The following is a 17,866-nucleotide window of genomic DNA, read 5'->3' on the forward strand; positions in this document are numbered from 1 at the left end:
CCCCACACACTTCACAAATCAAATTTTGATTTTATGTTACATGGAAGTCAATTAACTTATGTGATTCCTGTTTTTTATGTTCTCAACCATGCGTGTGATTTTGTTTCATTATTCCATGAACTGAAACAGATAAACTGTTGCCAAACTTCTGTGAATGCACTGAATATATTCTCAAACGGCTGTAAATAAATGATGCACTTGGTCATTTGTATTGATCTTAAGTCCATTTTGAGCATTTCTAAAACACATACAGAACATTACACTTAAACTACGCCAACAGTTTCTTTTATTCTTCAGACAAAACTTTTATTCTTTACACAAAACCGGAGTGTTGAACTGTTCTGTTCCAGTAGACATGGAGCGTTTACATCAGAGTGAAGTGCAGACATAATAAGTATAATGCTAACCTTTATAGCAAAAATGATATTTAGAACGAGAGAGATAACCAACCACATATTCCATTTGACACAAACATTAAGGTTTTTCAGTTCAACTGCAATTTTCCACTCAAGACTTTAGCATGAATGGTGTGTTTTGATAAGTAAGGTCAGTGAGTGCTGATAGTCTTCTCATTAGCCTCTTTTTCAAGAACTTCTAAACATCTCCGAAGTGTCAAAACCTTGCACTGAGCATTTCCTTATTCTATATTAAAAGTGCAATTCATTATTAACTAACAGGCTCATCAATCAAATTAACACTCATAGGATGTAAACATGTATCTGAGCATGTCTGAACTACATTAGTATTCTTACTATTCTTCTCATCCTTTCACATTGGAGACCTTTACTAGACCAATACACTGTTGTTATCTGTTATCCATGCAGCACCAGAGTACTGTAGGCACAGCGGCTCACTTCCAGGCACTAGTAGGTGAGTTCACTGGGCATGTCTGTGCCCTGTAGACCTCCCAGCAGGTTTTGAGCTGACAAAGCTGCCATGATGCCTCTTGTGGAATAGGTGGCACTGCCGATGTGCGGCAACACCACTGCACGACGAGAGAGGAGAGGAAATAAATGAAAAATATGTTACACAGTGGGAAAAAGAAGTTAAAAACGTGTGTACATATTGCACATCCTGTCTACTCACCGCAGTTTTTAAGTGTAAGAAGGGGGTGGTTTGTTGGGAGTGGCTCAGGTGTTGTGACATCCAGTCCAGCTGCAGCTATCTGCCCACTGCTCAAAGCCTCGTACAGATCCTCCTGGTTCACCACAGCTCCCCTAAAGTTAATAATTCACCACATCTTCATCCTTGTTAATTATAACTGCAAACACAGCTGGTGTCAACAACACACGACAACCACCTACACCCAAAGCAATGCTTTCCTCTGAACGCACACCCAGGTTTGCGCTGCTTTAGACGTCTACCTGCTCGAGTTGACAAAGACGGCTGTGTTTTTCATCTTGCTGAAGAAGGCCTTGTCACAAAGCCCCTGGGTTTCTGGCGTCAGGGAGCAGGAAACAACTATGAAGTCGCTCTCAGACACAAGTGTGTCCAGGGGAACTGGGGACGACGAATAAAAAGGGAAGAGAGGAAACAGATAATCAAATATATCTAGACCTGCAAACCAAAATCCCTTATTTTTATTAGATTGTTTAATAATAATACTAGATTTCCACATCTTCCTTCCTGTCATATCTATCTCACTGTGCTCTTAAAGGGACACTTCACCCATTTGCATTAAGCTTTGTATCGTCATATTTTTGAATGATCATTTGTGCACAACTTCCCTCATTTTCCCCCTGAGACGGGAGAAATACGGATTCAGTGTTGCACTTCCTGCTTCCAGTGATGTAAAAATTGTCATTTTGCATCACTGGAAGCAGGAGTCTCATATCTTTGTAGAGGAGAGACTACAAACACTCTTTTCTCGGTCAAATAGGCACCAAATTCAAAATTTATGTTACATTTCGACTACATATATAACCCACTTTCAATAAAGATTAATGTTTCCACGGGTGAAGTGCTTCTTTAATTGTTCCCCTTTCTCAGAATTAGTTTCTCTCCTTTTTCTTACCAAACTCTCCATTCACCTCAGCAGCGTGGGCCTTGGCTGTCCTCCCAGAGTACAGCAGCCTCTTCACTCCAAAGGGCACGAGTCTCCGAGCAATGGCCATGCCTGAACACAAACACAATCAGTTTTAGGGTCTATTTGTTTGATAAAATAGTGAATACAAAGTAAATGTATGTGTGTGTAAAAGTACCAATGCGTCCCAGTCCAATGACTCCCACCGTGCTGCCGGACAGGCCATAACCACACAGCCAGAGAGGCTTCCACGAGCTCCAGCCGCCACTGAGCGAGAAAGAAAAAGACCACTGTGTGACTCAATTACTGATACCCGTGGTTAAAGAGTTACAGGAACAGTCACAATCAGAGCTAGACGCTGATCTGTGTAAATGTGTAACTTGTTGAGACTGACTTTTTGACCTCCTCCACGCCCTCCGGCAACCTTCGAGCGGTGGCCAGCAGCAGAGCGACAGTCAGTTCTGCCGTGGCATCAGTCAGGACATCTGGAGTGTATCCGACACGTATACCGCTGTAGAAAACAAGCAGTGACATAACATAGAAGCCATGTTACATTTCATACTCCTAGTCGAAGGTTGGCTATAAAGTTAGGAGGGTTGTTGTTTGTTTTTAATGTAACTTACCGTTTTTTGATTTCGTCAAGAGCCAAGTGGTCAAATCCCACTGACAGAGTGCTGATTACTTTCAGGTTGGGCCCTGGAATCAGAAACACAAATCTAGACACTTGTACACTAAACAAACACACTATTTCTGCCATTTGATATGTTAAAAAGCTGAAACAATTTGTGGATCTGTTAAGGGACAGAAAATTAGACAATCAATTAATAATTTAATGCAATTTATTACACAGACAAAAGCAAAAAGTAGCTTAAAAAGTGTGGATTTGTTGCTTTTCTCTGTTTCATATCACTGTAAATTATAGTGACTATAAAAAGTATTCACCCAAACTTGGAAGTTTTCATGTTTTATTGTCTTAAAACATGAATTATTCCCAGTATTGTATGTTGTATGTAATCAGCACAGTGCCCCGGCTCTACCTGCAGCATCCAGGACCTCAGCATCGATCTTGTCCGACAGCAGACACAGCAGACCGTGAGCCCCCTGCACACCTTTGAGAAGCTCCTCTCTCGGCACAGGTTCATCCGAGTCCCACAGAGACACCTCACACCTGTTTCCATGGAGACAGAAAGGGACCAAAAAGCATGTGATTCAGACACACAGACTGATTTATAGGCGGTAACTCCCGCGCCTGCCACTCGCACGAGAAGAGACACGCACCGCACGCACGCACACACGACACGCCAGAGAGATGAGAAGAGAGAGACAGAGAGAGAGGTCACAACAGTCACACACTGGACTTTAATTTGGCTGCAGAAGCGTTTAACTGTAACAGGACACCGAAGCAAAGTGTGATGGCCGTCTTTAACGCGCGGCTGCGTGAGACTGCAACTGTCAACGGTCAGTCTGCAGCTAGGCAACAAGTCAAATAGCAGTTAGTTAGCAGTTAGTTAGCCGTTAGAAAAACCCCCGCGTACACTCCAGCCGTTGACAGGATCTTCATCCCCTCTGGCGGGATGCGCCTCGTCAGGAACACCTTCATGAGTTTACCGGCTGTCTGCATCCCGAGATAACCGCCACAGTGAAGCCCTGGTCGGACAGGAGACCGTGTGACTCTGTTGGGTAGTTGGTGGGGGAGGGAAGGAGGGAGGATGGACGTCTTTACGCTTCAACGTCAAGAACTACACTTCCCAAGCTCCTCCGCACATCAGGAAGTGCGTTTTGTAGCACTGCGCCTGCGCGGAGATAAGCGACTACCCATCGGTTGTGTCGATGTGTGTCTGTGTTAAAGGGTCTTTTATTGGCATTTAGAGCTAATTAAACATCAAAGATACAATTTACACAGTTCGTCTTGTCGTAGTGTTTGTTGGTTAGAATATCAGCTGTGGAAATTAATTGTAAAAAAGCTATGTTAACATGAATTAATCATTAGTTTATTAACACTTGGCTCTATCTTGACTTGGCTCGTTTTATTTAGTCATTTATTTGAGGGGAATTTGTGAATCTCCCGAAGCATCTCATCCTAGTAAGGGCATGTTTACGTTTCTCCTCTGATTTCGCTTCCTGGGATCATGTAAAAAATCAAGGAGCGGACAACATCGTAACACCGACGCATGCGCACTGAGACTAATAATACACATGCCACAGCAATACAGTGGTGGTGGGTAAATGACTGTGAAATGAATCATACAACATTGAGTAAAAGTACTAAAGTATCTGCATTAAAACAAACAAAGTACCAAGAAGTTGTTGCAGAATGGTCCATTCAGAGTGGTGTATTGGGTTATACTTACTTTAAAGGTGGGGCTTATTTTAATGACTTTATATAGACATACTGTAGTGGAAGAAGAAGTGCAGTATTTTATTCCACCCTAGTATAGAAGTAGAAAGTATGAAGTAGACATTGAACTACTTAAGAACAGTCTTATATATATACTGACAGTACAAGAGTACACCACTGGAAATATCAGCCTGTAATAAGTGACTCTGCATATTAAGCTTTTACATACTACAAATGAATGAATTAGTTAATAAATCCTGACGCACTAATAGACTATTAAACTCCTACAACAGCCTTTAATTAGTTAATAATCAGACCACCTGGCTACAGCTTCACCAAGCAGCTCACACGGTAACAATTGTGACAAATGGCTTTTAAAATCTAGCTCAGTCTAATGTGTTTTTAACGTATGTAATGTACTGTTTTATATTGTTTCGCTGATCGATGTCCTTGTATGCGCAGTGAGTATTTAGAAAAGAGCTTTTAAATAAAATGTATTATTATTAGTAGTATTATTATTATTAAAAAAATATATATATCACCAAATATACCACGGACACTGGTCATGTTGCTGTTTAAGCGGCGCTGATAATATATAATTTAACTTTTTTACGGCCCACTGCGGGTACACAGCGCATGACGTCAGTGTCCGCTCCCTCAGTGCGCCGTGCGCCGGGCCGCCTCGCACCGGGCCGCACTGCTGTACATGGTGAAGTCCTCACCGTCGACAGCAGCGGAGGGCGGACTGAGGAGCGCTCCCTACTTGAGGAACAAACAAGAAGCCGCGTTAAAAAGCAGGAAATTCGACTTGGGCTCTGATAAAAGGTGAGAAATGTGTCTTTTTTTTTTTTTTTTAAAGGCTTTTAAAATATATACAAACATTAATGTCGTGGACACAGTGGTTGGTGTCATCGACAGCTGGTAGCGCGATAACAGGTTTGTTGTTTGTGGTTTGTTGCAGAGACGAACCGAGGTCTTTTTTTTTTTTTTTTAGCGTGTCAGTCAGGATCAAAACACTTTATTTATTTATTGTTAATGATTACTCATCTGTCATAAGTCGGTGTGTGATGTGCATGCAGCGAGCTGAAGACACATCACACATATCTAAAGCTTAAAGCAGGCGTTACTGATACCATGTTGATGGTCAGCAGTGCACAGAGTCGAGAAACCCTCAAGGGGAGATTTTAGTGCAGACATTTGTCTCATTATGCTCACTTCCGGTTACTGGTATGTCATTTTTTTATATTCTTACACTTTAGACGCGTCCTTATCTGCGAGACTGCGCTTTGTTAACAGTCGTTACAACCTATATATTCAGCTCAACCACAATACGAGATAGGCTTTGTGTCTTTTCTACCTGTTTGTTTTTATTTTTTTGTGTTTGATTTTCTGGGATCTCAGTTGAGTAAACCTTTATAGATTAAAATATCTGATTTCTGCTAATCTACAGAGTGGAAATAACAAGATACTTCACACATTGATTGACACATTGATCCTGTGAATCCAGTTATATCATTGGTGGCCCAATACAACCAGATATGACAAAACCTTTGACTATATATATATATGTTATTTAACCCTACTTTATATATTTATATATATATATATATATATATTCTTTAACCCTACTTTATTTTTACTGGGTTAAACAATAAAATTACTGTAAAAAAAAAAAAACAACAACTGGCAAATCCTCAGACCTTTCTTCAGGAATCAAACCCTAATATCCATGTGTCATTTCAGAAAAAAATACCAGCGTGTCGCCCCACCCACCGCACACTTTTGGTGGAGGAACTTGTGGAGCCTGTCGGAGCTTGCCAGCAGCATACATACCTGTAGAGTAGTGCAATGGCTCTGTTGACCTTGCATAGGATCCCATCCATCTCCAGTCCAGTAAGTTCAGGCATGCCTGTGCCTTGTTGTTCACAGTTGTTGACATGTTGCATCCTATACACAGACGTAATATTGTTTAACTTTTGCTTTACAAAGAGCTCATTCATGCTGAACCCTACAAGTTTTGCATGAAAAGCAGTTGTTCCCGATTGTGGATATCAAAGCTGCATTTGCCAGAATGATAAACAAGCTGTTTTGTTTTCCAGTTGCCAGGGATGTGATTGCATTGGTTACTTACTAATTTACCACAGATATAGTATCATCAAACTGATTGAGCTCCTGTTCACCTTCATTACAGTGATATCAGAGAGTGAGTGGATCACCTTCTGTCTGTCAAACTGCTCTCCGCCACTGTAGTTCTTTAATGCTAGGGCTGTGCCGAACGTCATGTTATAACATTCAAAGCTTCTTTTGGTTTGCAAATGCAGCTTCAGATGTTTGCCGTCATATTTTATGTCATCAACCTAGAAAAAAACATCCTCAATTTGAATGAAGTGATTCATTGGATTAAATGAGTTAGTCTTTTTTCAAACCACCTGTCTTTAATGAATATAACTCAACAGTTTCCTCAACATAATTACGTGTAGGGAGCAGCCTAATCCGATAAGGGCTTAAATTAATCATTAAATTCAGATACAGAATATGATTGTGTTTTTTTTTTAGCAATTTAAGTAATTTACTGTAATAATGTTCTAGGCAAAATAGGCTTGTTATTGTGGTTATAAATGTAATTTATGGTGTTGTTAGACTGCCTGTTAATACAGGTGCTGGAGTGAAAATGTTGTTTTTTTAAAGTCTAAATGCCAAAAAATATGAATTTAAGCAGAATTTTTTATTAGATAAAAACATGTTGTACATTTTGGAAATAACTACATCTTTTCTCAATAAATTTTAACTTTTGGATTTTACAATACTAAGGAGAGAAAAAGTTTGGATCAGGGTCAGTATGAAACAATCCTACGCAGCTGTGGAATCTAGTTCTACAAATAGTATGATACTAATAATATTAGTGTAGCCTAATCTTTATCTGCAGCTGTGCAGAATAAATAGACATGCAGCATATGAATGTTGATTTAGAATTTGAATGTTAAGAATGAAGCTTTGAACTGTTCGTACAGCCCTGTTTAATGCACACATATAAACACTACAATCGGCCTCTGTCTTCAATGTTATCTCCTCTCATTCTGTCACTCTATCATTAAGTTTATTTAACTTTATGTCCAATGCTTAACTTCTCTTCTGGTGTTTGTCATTGCCAACTAAACCATAAATGACCTGACTGTGGGTCCAAGTTTCATTTGTTACATATCTTTACACAAAATCTAATCACTTTACTATCTTAACTTGTGTTCTCTCCTTTTTTTTTTCTTCAACCCTCATCGTTCCTCTCCTGGCTCCTGCTCACTTCTCCTCTTTAATTTGTTTTTTTTTGTTTTTTGACTCTGTCTGGACTTGTCAGTTGCGTAACAGGTAATGTTACTGTCTCAAGTTTCTTTCTCCGTAAACCCCTGTTACTACTGCTTCTTTTCTCTCTCTCTCTCCCTCTCTAGTTCCTTTCTCCCTCCGCTCTCTTGCATTGTATTTCCCTTTAATTTCTTATCCTTCTATAATTTCACTGCCAGTATCTTTGTTTTTATCCCGCCCCCCTCCTAGTGCGCGCTTCCCTGTGCTTACACATCACTCTTTGTGTCTGTCTCCTCACATCACTCTTCCACTGCACCTTATCTGTGTTGCACCACATTTCACCCGAGAAATTACTGAACATTTTTTTCTAGCCTTTTGTGCCCACACTTTTCAGTAGAAAGACATCACACACACCCAGCCTCCAATGCTCCCAGGAAGTTTGTTACAGCGTTTAAACACTTTATCAAGTTTGAAACGTGCCCTTTTGGGAGCATTAGAAATAGTGTGCAATGTTTTCTCATGTTAATTAGTGCAGTTTGTTCTTTGGGGTGTGCATATGTAAACTCTTTTTCACAATTAGAAACAACCTGCACAACAGCAATGTTACAGTCGATTGGTAAAGTGGAATGTATAGTACAGTTATAATCATTAAAACAAATTATTCTTGTTGAGGCTTGTGATTTTATTTTATTTTTTAAGGATGAAACCCTCCAAAGAAGAGGGAGACTTCAGAAAAGGTAGATGTACGCCAGTATTATTGTTCATCTAATTACAATCCTACCAAAATGATTCCCTGTTAGTAGATTACAGCAGCATTATACTAACTGACTTCTATCCCTCTGTAGGGAGAGCTTTGCCCTCGTGAAGGGGGCTGTCCTTCTGCTGGAAGATGGTGACAGGGCAGACATTAATGAGGAGACTGCTCCCGCTCCAGCGTCTCTTGTGAAGGAAGGCGATAGAGCGCCAGACACACGCAGCAGACAGCTTCATGCCATGGTGGAACTTCTCAGACCAGAAGATACCATCAAGCTGGTGAGGCGTACCTCGTGTTTACATGCATGTCGAAAATCAGATCAGGAAAACCTGACATATGCTACACAGAAAGAATGTTTGTGAACTTCCATCAACACGTTTAATCACACAGTTACAACATCAGTGCGCTCAGTTCCTTCATATATGGAGATATCTAGCTATTTTCACCATCTTACGATCTCCTAGCATTATGGGTATCTTGTGATATACACAGGATTGGTATTGGTATTGATACTGAAAGTACTGCCTATATTCTATTTAATCTATTCCTGATTTTATATACTTACTACTAATTATTTATTTTTTAAGTTTCTTTACTTATCTGTACTTATTTCTGTCCTTGTGCTGCTGTAACACCCGATTTTCCCTCAATAAAGAATTATTTCATTAAGTGGATTAGGTATCTGCAACGCTCTGCCCAATCCAGTTTCTTTGTTAATGTCATTTTAAAATAAATATTTCTGCTAACATTCATACAGTCACAGCAGATTGCCAAACTCAGTTTTTAGTGCCACTGCACACCTGGGACCATGATACCAAAAATAATTCCAATGAATTCCAATGCAGTGAGGTTCACAGATTTTAGGACATAAAAGATCTCCGGTATTAGATTGTTACTCGGTCACAAGAGAGAATAACGTGGACAGTTCACCTCTAACATTTGAGAGCACTTCTGACTATTGGAGTAATTAACTTCTTCTGTATTGGAAATGTTGCATGCATTTAGCAGAAACCAAAGGCAATAACATCTCACACACTTTAACGTGTTTGTGATTGACATTATTATAAGACGTAGGGGGACAGTGTGCTGTGGATCGGACACATGAGATTTAAAAAAACCAACGCATTCCACTTAAAGCCCAGTCTTGAGATAGACCAGTATGTTTTGCAGGCAGCTGCTGGATTCATTTCAGCTCTGAAAACATTCTTGATATAGGTAATCCATCACTCGGAACATTTAGTGAGATTTATTTTTTGTTGTCAGTTTTGTTATTATTGCCTGGTAATACAGCTGAAGTCATGAAAAAAAAAACAGATACATAAGATAGCAAACAATAAAAATATTACATTAAATAATTTATTGTTCAGCTGTCAGCGCTTAAAGTCATGGTTTAAGAGCTTCCCACAAGAACTTGAACACGCAACTTTACTTTCAGCTATATTACCATGCATTAGTTATATTAAAGTAATAAAACGATGTGCGATCAACTGCCCAGAAATGTACTGAAACCAGAGGCTGTGTTAATGGCAGAAAAATAAATCTAGCAATCCAGGCTATGACATGGTAATTGTGAGGTAATGGGCGCAAACATACAAAAGAACAAAACTGTGGTCCTTTCAGTGGACTATAGCCAGTATCTGTGTTTCCCTGCAAACAAAACATTTACTTCCTTGATTTGATTTTCCCAGGAAGGCCAAGGAAAATATTATGCACTGTGTGTAATGGGACAGGTTTATTTGGTTTAATGGGTAACTTCAGACTTCAGAGGAAACTGCAACATGTAAAGAACATTCATTTTACTTGGCCTCACTCCTCATGCCCTTCTCCTTTCTGTCTCTCACATCCTCTTGTCCCCCTGCCACTCTCGTCCTCTGCGCTCTCGTCATGCAGGCGGTGCAGTTGGAGTCAGTCAGCTCGATCAGAGTCAGGTATCTGATCGTTGTCTCCACCCTCGGCAACAAACAAGAGAGCATCTTGCTGGGCATGGATTTCCCCAACTCAGACAGGTGTGTGTAACCAAGATGCTGGTGTACAATGTCACAAAGAGCGCACAAGATAAGATTTCCACTCAGTTAGTAATTTCTGGTTTAGCTTTGACAATTTAAACTTCCTTCCTTGTCTTATGTCTCTGTGTCCTCCCTGCTTCTTTGCAGTGATCAGTGCACCATCGGCCTGGTTCTGCCAGTATGGAGCGACACACAGGTGTACCTGGACGGAGATGGGTGAGAAATATTTAAAAGAGGGTTTGAGGGTTTGAAATTGTAAAAGCACAAGCAAGGAGTTTATGAGGCTGCAGCACAGACGGTGAGGCCTGATGTCTGGGATTCTGGCCAGAGATAATGTGAATGAGTAATGTCTCTATTTTTGGAGCAGAATCATTCTCCATAAATTACAACTGCTCCTATCACTCAGTTAAACCCTTACATAAGCATGGAGATCATGTGTTTTTGCAGTGAAATGAAAGTTGGCTTCTTTCTTTGTGAGTATGAAAAGGTCAGTGAGAGTTTAGCTGCTGAAAGCTCTGATAAGTATACTCCCTGGTTGCACTGTGGTGCATCCAAAACCCCAAATGTCCACTCCAGCTCACTTTTAGTGTAAATTTTAATGACACGGGATTGTTAGCAACTGGCTGTAATCTGATTAAATGGTTGAGGCTGTGGCTTGTGGCTACTCATTACAGTGGTTGTCATAAATGTGGCAATCTATGCTCAGAGGAGTGAGAAGTGAGACTTAGCAGCTCTAGGAAACAGTCCGGCTAACGCGGTGTAGTGGCTCTTCTGTCGACTGCTGTGTTTGAACTAATCTGCTGACACATGCCGAGTGTCATACAAGACACTTCGATTGGCTGCCGTTTCACCCCAGCATGTTCACCCTCATCACACCTCCAACTGTGCTAATTTCTCTCTCTCTCTCTGTCCTCACATTTTCATTCTTTCCTTCCGTCACAAGAACCATCACTAATTTACACTGAATAATCTCTCTGTCTGTCCAGCAATCAGTATTAGTTCCTCATTCCTCTCTGTCTTCTCCTTATCTTCCCCTGACTTAATTATCGTAGCTCATATTTCTGTCCTTTTTTTTCCATAGTGGTTTTAGCGTGACGTCAGCTGAAGAGACCAGAATTTTTAAGCCTGTTTCCATGCAGACCATGTGGTGAGTGAAAGAGCTGCCACCCATGTGTTAATCTTAAAACATTAATGGCACCCAGCATATCACTTCCTAAATTGCCTCATCAACGACTGCATGACTTTCCGTCGCTCTAAATCTTGAGACTGCTATAAACTTCTGTAGCCTCTCTCACAGACTTTTACTGTCCTCAAATATACGCTATCTTCTGTCCTCCCCCTCCCCACTGCTGTAAGGTCAGTGCTGCAGGTGTTGCACGGCTGCTGTGAACGGGCAGTCAAGGCAGCGGTGATCCCAGGCAATGGCCTTGAGTGGGCCCAGCACTACCACCAGCACATCGAGTCAGACCGCTTCTGCCTCAACGAGTGGGAGGCCATGAACGACCTGGAGTCGGTTCGCAGAGACAGTGATGGACAGACGTAAGTACAAGTACCTCGAAACTAGTTAGGTGTAGTACTTGAGTGAATGTATGTAGCTGAAAATTGAAGTTGTCATCCGTTACACGTCAGCTAAGTTTCACTTTTTCTTTGCATGGGAAGCTCGGCAGACAGAGTTTCCAACGAGGGACTGATAAAAGAGCACCTGAGAGACATCATGAGGACGGAAGATCTCGACAACCTTACGTCTAAAATGGTAACACATCTGGGCAGATGTAAAGAGGAAGTTGGCTTACATGAAGTCAGAGAACTACTAGAGTGGAGAACGTGTGCCTATATAAGTAGATCTTTCCTTTGCTACTTTAGGTGCACTCTGCCCTGGAGAACAGAATTGGCTTTGACATGAGACCTTATAAGGAATACATTGACAACGAGATCCTGGTCACCATGGCTCAGATGGACAAACCCTCCAAAATATTTGACTACCTTTACCTGGTGAGTGATTGCTCAACTACAAAGAGAAAAAGACAAAAACAGTATTAAGCTTTATTTTACCACCATAGTGAGAAGTCTTTCTCATGCTTCGGTCAGTAAACCAACGGAAGTGTGCTTTCACCAGGATGTTGTCATGTGACTATAACTTCCCCTTTGTGGGAGATCTGTGTTGACAGTGATAGGGAAGGCGACTCTGTAGGCCCTTTCCTTTTTGTCCTCTGTGACCTCGATTGAACCTCTTTCGTTATCTGGTTTCAGGGCTCCGAGTGGAACGCAGCTAACTTTGAGGAGCTGCAGAAAAACAAGTCAGTGTGTTCACCTGCAACATTTTCCATAGCTCTGTGTATTGTTGTTGCCCATTTCTATTTCCCATTGTCTCATGACATGGGCAATACTCAATTGTTTGCTGTGTTTTGCTGAGTCACCGCAGTGTCTCTAAGGTTGTGTCTGTTTGCTTTTCAGTGTGGGCTACATTCTGAATGTGACGAGAGAGATTGACAACTTCTTCCCAGAGTCCTTCACCTATATGAACATCAGAGTGTACGATGTGGAGGCCACCGACCTGCTCCCTCACTGGACAGACACATACAACTTCATCAACACTGCAAGGTAGTCCTGAAACCCCGAACACATCGGAAGACACTTAAAATCCAAACTTTTGAAGAAGCATTCGGCAGTATTTAGCAGATTTCATTAACCATAACACATTTAGATTTGTTCAGTTTCTATATATAAATATAAAACTGGACCCAAAGACGGTTAACTTGGCACATAGACTGGAACAACAGGGAAACAGCTAGCCTCGCTCTGCCCAGTCGTAACACAATCTGCCTGCCAGCACCTGTAAAGCACACTAATTGCTGGACTATTTCTTGGCTCTCAGCAGTTGCCAGGCAACCAGCCGAGCCAGGAAGTTACTGTAAAGCCAAGTAAAATTTTATTCATATAGCCCAAAATCACAAATCACAATTTACCTCAGGGAGCTTTACGGTCTGTGTTTAACCCTCAACTTGGGGAAAAATCACCCCAAAAAACCTGTAATAGGAACACATGGAAGACATCACATTATAGACACCTTTTGATGACACAGTTTCTGATACATGAAGTTAATTAGTTAGTTTTTGAGGTGCTGGTTGGCAGATTTTTTTTAACCTATGGACAGAGCCAGGCTAGCTGTTTCCTCCCATTTCCAGTCTTTCTGCTAATCTAAGATAATTAGTTTGCTGACTTTAGTTTCATATTTAGTGTACACACAAGGGTCACATCAGTCTTCTCATCGAACTCTCTGGCAGAAAGTTCATTAGTGTTTTTTCTCAAAATGTTGAACTATTCCTTTACATCATGTTCTTTGTTCCTAGCTTTGCCTGACCACCAGTTTTGCAGTTTTGAGCTGTCGCACTGTGTGATTGATGTCTACAAAGTCACTGGGAAATGTTTAAATGCATTATCCAAAGAGAGTAACACGCTTCTGTAGTTTTTTTGTTGTTCTAGCAGGATGTCTAGTCACTTCCACTGTTTGTCAAGGAAAGTCCTTAAACCACTGAAGGAGCTTCTCTTGATCTCTTTGTATCGCAGGAAGAGCGGACAGGCGGTGTTGGTGCACTGTAAGATGGGTGTTTCTCGCTCTGGGTCCACGGTGATTGCCTACGCCATGAAGCAGCAGCACTGGTCACTGGATGTGGCATTGGGCTATGTTAGAGATCGCCGCTCCATCGTCAAGCCCAACGAGGGCTTCATGAAGCAGCTCCAGACCTACAACGGCATCCTCAACGCAAGGTCAGGCATTGCTGACATGAAAATTACAAGACAATGACTATCTTAAGAAGATATCAACCATTGTCGAGTTATTTTTCAGATATTGATTTGTGGGCTAATGTTCCTCTGTCACTCCAGCCAACAGCGTCACAGCGCACTCTGGAGGCGAAAGTCTAGAGAACAAAGACAAAAGTCAGTACGCAAGGAGGAAGGAGGGGAGGAAGGAAAGCCAGAGGAGGAAGATGAGGAAGAGGAGGAAGAGGGGGAAGAGGAGTACGATGAGGGACTTGACGAGTATGACGACATGGAGAGTCCAGATGAAAAAGATTATTCAGAGGAAGACACAGAGGTAATTAGTTACATCCGTTTAATGTTATTAGCATTTTAAATCTTGCAGATTGTCTTTTTTTTAAATCTTCAATTCTTTTATCTTTCCAAACAAAGCAGGTGTTTGTAGGGCACAACCCTCAGCCTGATACCAACCAGAAACCCGGGCAGACAGAGCCCCCAGGAGTCAGCCCTGTTATCACAGTAAATGAACCAGACAAGGTGAGCAGGCTGTCTCACACTAATTCACTCACTCGCACTACATCTGAAGCTGTTTAGCTTCATGTGTGTCTTTATGTGCAGATCTCGCTCCTTCACTTAATGTTTGGAGTTTTGTTTTTTCTTTCTGTCTCAAGGTCGCTTCGAGTGTTAATCGCAGTGGCAGAATGAACCTCTTCTCCCTCATGCAATCCATTAGCGAACTAGATGATGTGGATAAAGGACAGGTACGTGATGCCGAGTGGCAGTCTCTCTTTCTCTTCATAGTGTAGCTGTTGCACACACAAATGGCTGATTTGTAACTTGTGGAAATGTGCAGGGGCCTGATGTTGAAATGAACTCTGGAAAGAGTGGTGAGATACTTGGACCGCTGTAATCACTGCTGATATTTTGACAAGCATATCAGTTTAGTCAGTACTTAAAGTGCAAAAGTTTAATCTCACTTTTTGATTAAAAAGTGGATATGAGTTTTTTTTATCAATAATGCCAGAAAATTAAATTTTTCATCATGATTTAATGTTGAAAAACTGTCAAAATTATAGTTCAGCAGCGATTCTCGCTAAATGTAGCCGCTCTATAAGCTACTCTTCCACGTCTTTGTTCTTTCCAAAGATTCCTGGCAGTCCGAGGCGGAGACGTAGCCACGGGCGAAGGGGTCTGATTCACCAGAGAGCATATGTGGATGTTTCACCTGAACCCCGAAGCCTGCCGGACGCCGGTCAAAGCAAAACCTAAAGAGATCAAAAAGATGGAAGGGCAGGGAGTTACAGGAGGGAGAGTGACCTATAAAGGAGGCAGAGAGGAAGTTCTGAAGGAGACAACACCCGAAGGAAAGTGTGCTCCGGTAACATGCCAAGGTTTTTTTATACACTGATACGCTCTGGCTTTATATTTTAGAATATTTAAATGATGAAAGTTTTAAATTATGTTTTGCATATAGCATTATTATTATAACTGATGGTTCAACGTTAAAAAGGATCTTGTTGCAGTATTGCTATACCAGTGTAAGCCAGGATATCTGATGGTTAAAGTTATTGTCAGTGTATATTGTTGTATTATCATAATATTTTTTCAGTGTTTTTAGAGCATATCTTGCCACATATACGGTCTCTCCCTCCATGTAGCGATCTGCCCTTCTTCAGTTCTCACGTCACCACTCCAGAGTCGATATCTATGCAATTAGTTCTTTTTTTTTTTATTTCCTCTTTAACTATGAGGCTGTATGCTGCCAATCCAAGGTAGACGGTTTCAAATGTGTGGCGTATTCTCTCATCAGAAGACGTTATCATTGTTCACTGAGGGGAGGATTTCACTGTATCCAAGCTGTGCATTATGGACCAAGTCAGGGCCAGTTCTATGGCACAAACCTGTCTGCCAAACAGTTTATTCCAGTGTGCCAATAGTATATTTAACTGCAAATCTATATGTCAGTATGTTAAGAACCAATGTCCCCCCTTTTATTTTTATTCCCTCTATTTAAACACCGGGACTTTGAGTGCCTTCAACCTGAGAATGAAATATGAACTCTATGACGGTGTTTTTAAATGTTTTTACTATGACGTGATGGCTGCATATTGTATCTATCTTTGCTGTTTCTCACTTGGTTTGATTGCAGTATAAATGTGACTTCCCAAGGTTTTTGCATGTATGCGTAACGCATATACAGCAGCACATAATTGCTGATGACCTGGGTGCATGCGTTTTTTCTACCAACATGTGAGAGCAAAATGTTCAGGGTTTTCTCATGTATTTATATTGACACTTAAAGGGTCGACATAAATTATTCAGTATACTGTTTTCAGACTTCTGGTCACTAGATGCTGATGTGAAATATTCTTATTTCATGCTGGTGTTACTTTTGATCCAGTGAAGCCCCAGCTAAAGCTCACTCCATGAAACCCGCATGCTCACCGTTAAAGAAAACACGCACTTTATAATCCCACAACACACACTGTTCCCACAGCCTGAGCCAACGTCACACTGTATTCTGAGTTAAGAATTGAATACTCTTGTATCTATGCCTTGTTGTGTTAAGCTCGCCACTGTCTGCACCTCTCTCGTTTACAACAAGCCCTATGAGTGACAAATAAAATGATTATACTCTTACCACCAACCCCTTTGTTTCTTGATTAAATAATACACCAGGGAAGAACTGAGTCTGTTCAGAGACATTTTATCCACAAGAGAAAGCACAGGGACAAGCAACCTTACTCTCATCACTCATTTTGATTCTCTTTATATTGTCCTTCACTGTAGCGCTCGTCGTCTTGATATCAGTACAGTCATAATTAACAAAAGAGCAGAGAGCAAGGGATACACAGGTGTAATAAGATGACATCTAAATTCAGGTACTGATGTATTTCCTCCTGGGTTCACTGAGAACGACTCCTCCCTCTTTCATTGCTGCCCTGAAAGATTGAACCTGTGAACGAGAGAGATAAATATGAAGCAGGTGACGACTTAAAGGGGAAAAAAGGACAATTCCAACAGCAGATGTAGCTGGATGTACTCACAGCATCAGAGCGGTATGTCCAGGGAATCTCCCTGTACACCATCCTGGTGATGCCGGCCTGCTGGCATCGCTGTGCCAACACCTCGCCCACAGCCTGACACGCTGCCACACAGGTCGTGGAAGGCAGCTCCCTCTTCAGGGCCCACTCTTTGGTCGAACAGGTAAGCACGGGGTCAGGTGAGCTGCTGGAGAACACCTGAGCCGTCACATGGTGCTGGGAGCGAGAAAACTGCAACCTGCAAGGACGAAACAGAAGTGAGAGAGGTCAGAGGAATTTTAGATCTGCAGGATTAAAAGCTGATACTGATTTTCTTTAAGCACTGGTCTCCTTTGAAAATAACATTTCAGTCTCAGTGGGACTTAATCAGTTTACTACAGGCTAGGGAAGAGCAACACAATATGTTCATTTAAAAAGAAAAGTTGTAGTGATTCACCATTTTAGTGCCCAAGTTTACACAACATCAGCTTTCTACCAAAAAACATTCTCCAAACACAGAAAGTGACAGTCCGGTGTGATGGACGTCTACTGGGAGATTTAACACACTCAGCTATTAGGATGCACTAAAACCTGACAGGAGATTGTTGTTGTTGACATTTTATACAAACACACACACAGAGACAGACAGAGAGACACACAGAGAGA

The 17,866-nt window shown here is 41.3% G+C and overlaps 3 protein-coding genes across 8 annotated transcripts in view; 1 reads left to right on the plus strand and 2 right to left on the minus strand.

Moving 5' to 3' along the window:
• Window positions 1-263: 263 nt before the first annotated feature.
• Window positions 264-3,733, minus strand: grhpra (glyoxylate reductase/hydroxypyruvate reductase a). The gene is made up of 9 exons (XM_035669298.1): window positions 3,559-3,733; window positions 3,061-3,191; window positions 2,647-2,719; window positions 2,418-2,534; window positions 2,202-2,290; window positions 2,015-2,116; window positions 1,365-1,500; window positions 1,087-1,217; window positions 264-985 (listed from the first exon to the last, which is right to left on the minus strand). Exons 1-9 carry the CDS (start codon window positions 3,642-3,644, stop codon window positions 864-866), a joined length of 987 nt encoding a protein of 328 aa, XP_035525191.1. The 5' UTR covers window positions 3,645-3,733; the 3' UTR covers window positions 264-863.
• Window positions 3,734-4,981: 1,248 nt separating this feature from the next.
• Window positions 4,982-16,817, plus strand: si:ch211-203d1.3 (protein phosphatase Slingshot homolog 3). 6 transcript variants are annotated; one of them, XM_035669297.1, is made up of 18 exons: window positions 6,127-6,254; window positions 6,461-6,564; window positions 7,714-7,724; window positions 8,358-8,395; window positions 8,504-8,690; window positions 10,303-10,418; window positions 10,566-10,634; window positions 11,500-11,565; window positions 11,775-11,957; window positions 12,078-12,171; window positions 12,282-12,410; window positions 12,669-12,715; window positions 12,873-13,019; window positions 13,986-14,186; window positions 14,304-14,514; window positions 14,610-14,714; window positions 14,849-14,938; window positions 15,324-16,817. In XM_035669297.1, exons 5-18 carry the CDS (start codon window positions 8,652-8,654, stop codon window positions 15,444-15,446), a joined length of 1,620 nt encoding a protein of 539 aa, XP_035525190.1. In that variant the 5' UTR covers window positions 6,127-6,254; window positions 6,461-6,564; window positions 7,714-7,724; window positions 8,358-8,395; window positions 8,504-8,651; the 3' UTR covers window positions 15,447-16,817. The 6 variants fall into 6 exon arrangements, with proteins under 6 accessions (XP_035525186.1, XP_035525185.1, XP_035525188.1 ...); XM_035669293.1 differs by lacking the exons at window positions 6,461-6,564; window positions 7,714-7,724 and adding an exon at window positions 4,982-5,186 and having other exon boundaries at window positions 6,105-6,254; window positions 14,613-14,714; XM_035669292.1 differs by lacking the exons at window positions 6,461-6,564; window positions 7,714-7,724 and adding an exon at window positions 4,989-5,186 and having other exon boundaries at window positions 6,105-6,254.
• Window positions 16,818-16,867: 50 nt separating this feature from the next.
• mrpl18 (mitochondrial ribosomal protein L18) overlaps window positions 16,868-17,866 on the minus strand; it is a 1,734-nt gene continuing 735 nt past the window's right edge. Inside the window, exons 3-4 of the mRNA XM_035669300.1 lie at window positions 17,225-17,459; window positions 16,868-17,133 (exon numbers count right to left, since the gene is read on the minus strand). Coding sequence (XP_035525193.1) covers window positions 17,056-17,133; window positions 17,225-17,459 — 313 coding nt within the window. The 3' untranslated portion in view covers window positions 16,868-17,055. The remainder of the gene's footprint in view (window positions 17,134-17,224; window positions 17,460-17,866) is intronic.

The sequence above is a fragment of the Morone saxatilis genome, unplaced genomic scaffold, assembly GCF_004916995.1.
Source record: "Morone saxatilis isolate NCDOM2014 unplaced genomic scaffold, NCSU_SB_2.0 Contig22, whole genome shotgun sequence".
NCBI lineage: Eukaryota > Metazoa > Chordata > Actinopteri > Moronidae > Morone > Morone saxatilis.

Excerpts from the sequence above, each read along its gene's own strand:
- grhpra (XM_035669298.1), bottom strand. The coding sequence starts at position 3,644 with ATGCAGACAGCCGGTAAACTCATGAAGGTGTTCCTGACGAGGCGCATC. Across the intron at positions 2,291-2,417 it reads GGCGTGGAGGAGGTCAAAAA|TGGCGGCTGGAGCTCGTGGA; the intron begins GTCAGTCTCAAC and ends TTTCTCGCTCAG. Across the intron at positions 2,117-2,201 it reads CATTGGACTGGGACGCATTG|GCATGGCCATTGCTCGGAGA; the intron begins GTACTTTTACAC and ends GTTTGTGTTCAG.
- si:ch211-203d1.3 (XM_035669292.1), top strand. The coding sequence starts at position 6,210 with ATGGCTCTGTTGACCTTGCATAGGATCCCATCCATCTCCAGTCCA. Across the intron at positions 11,566-11,774 it reads GTTTCCATGCAGACCATGTG|GTCAGTGCTGCAGGTGTTGC; the intron begins GTGAGTGAAAGA and ends CACTGCTGTAAG. Across the intron at positions 14,187-14,303 it reads AACGGCATCCTCAACGCAAG|CCAACAGCGTCACAGCGCAC; the intron begins GTCAGGCATTGC and ends CTGTCACTCCAG.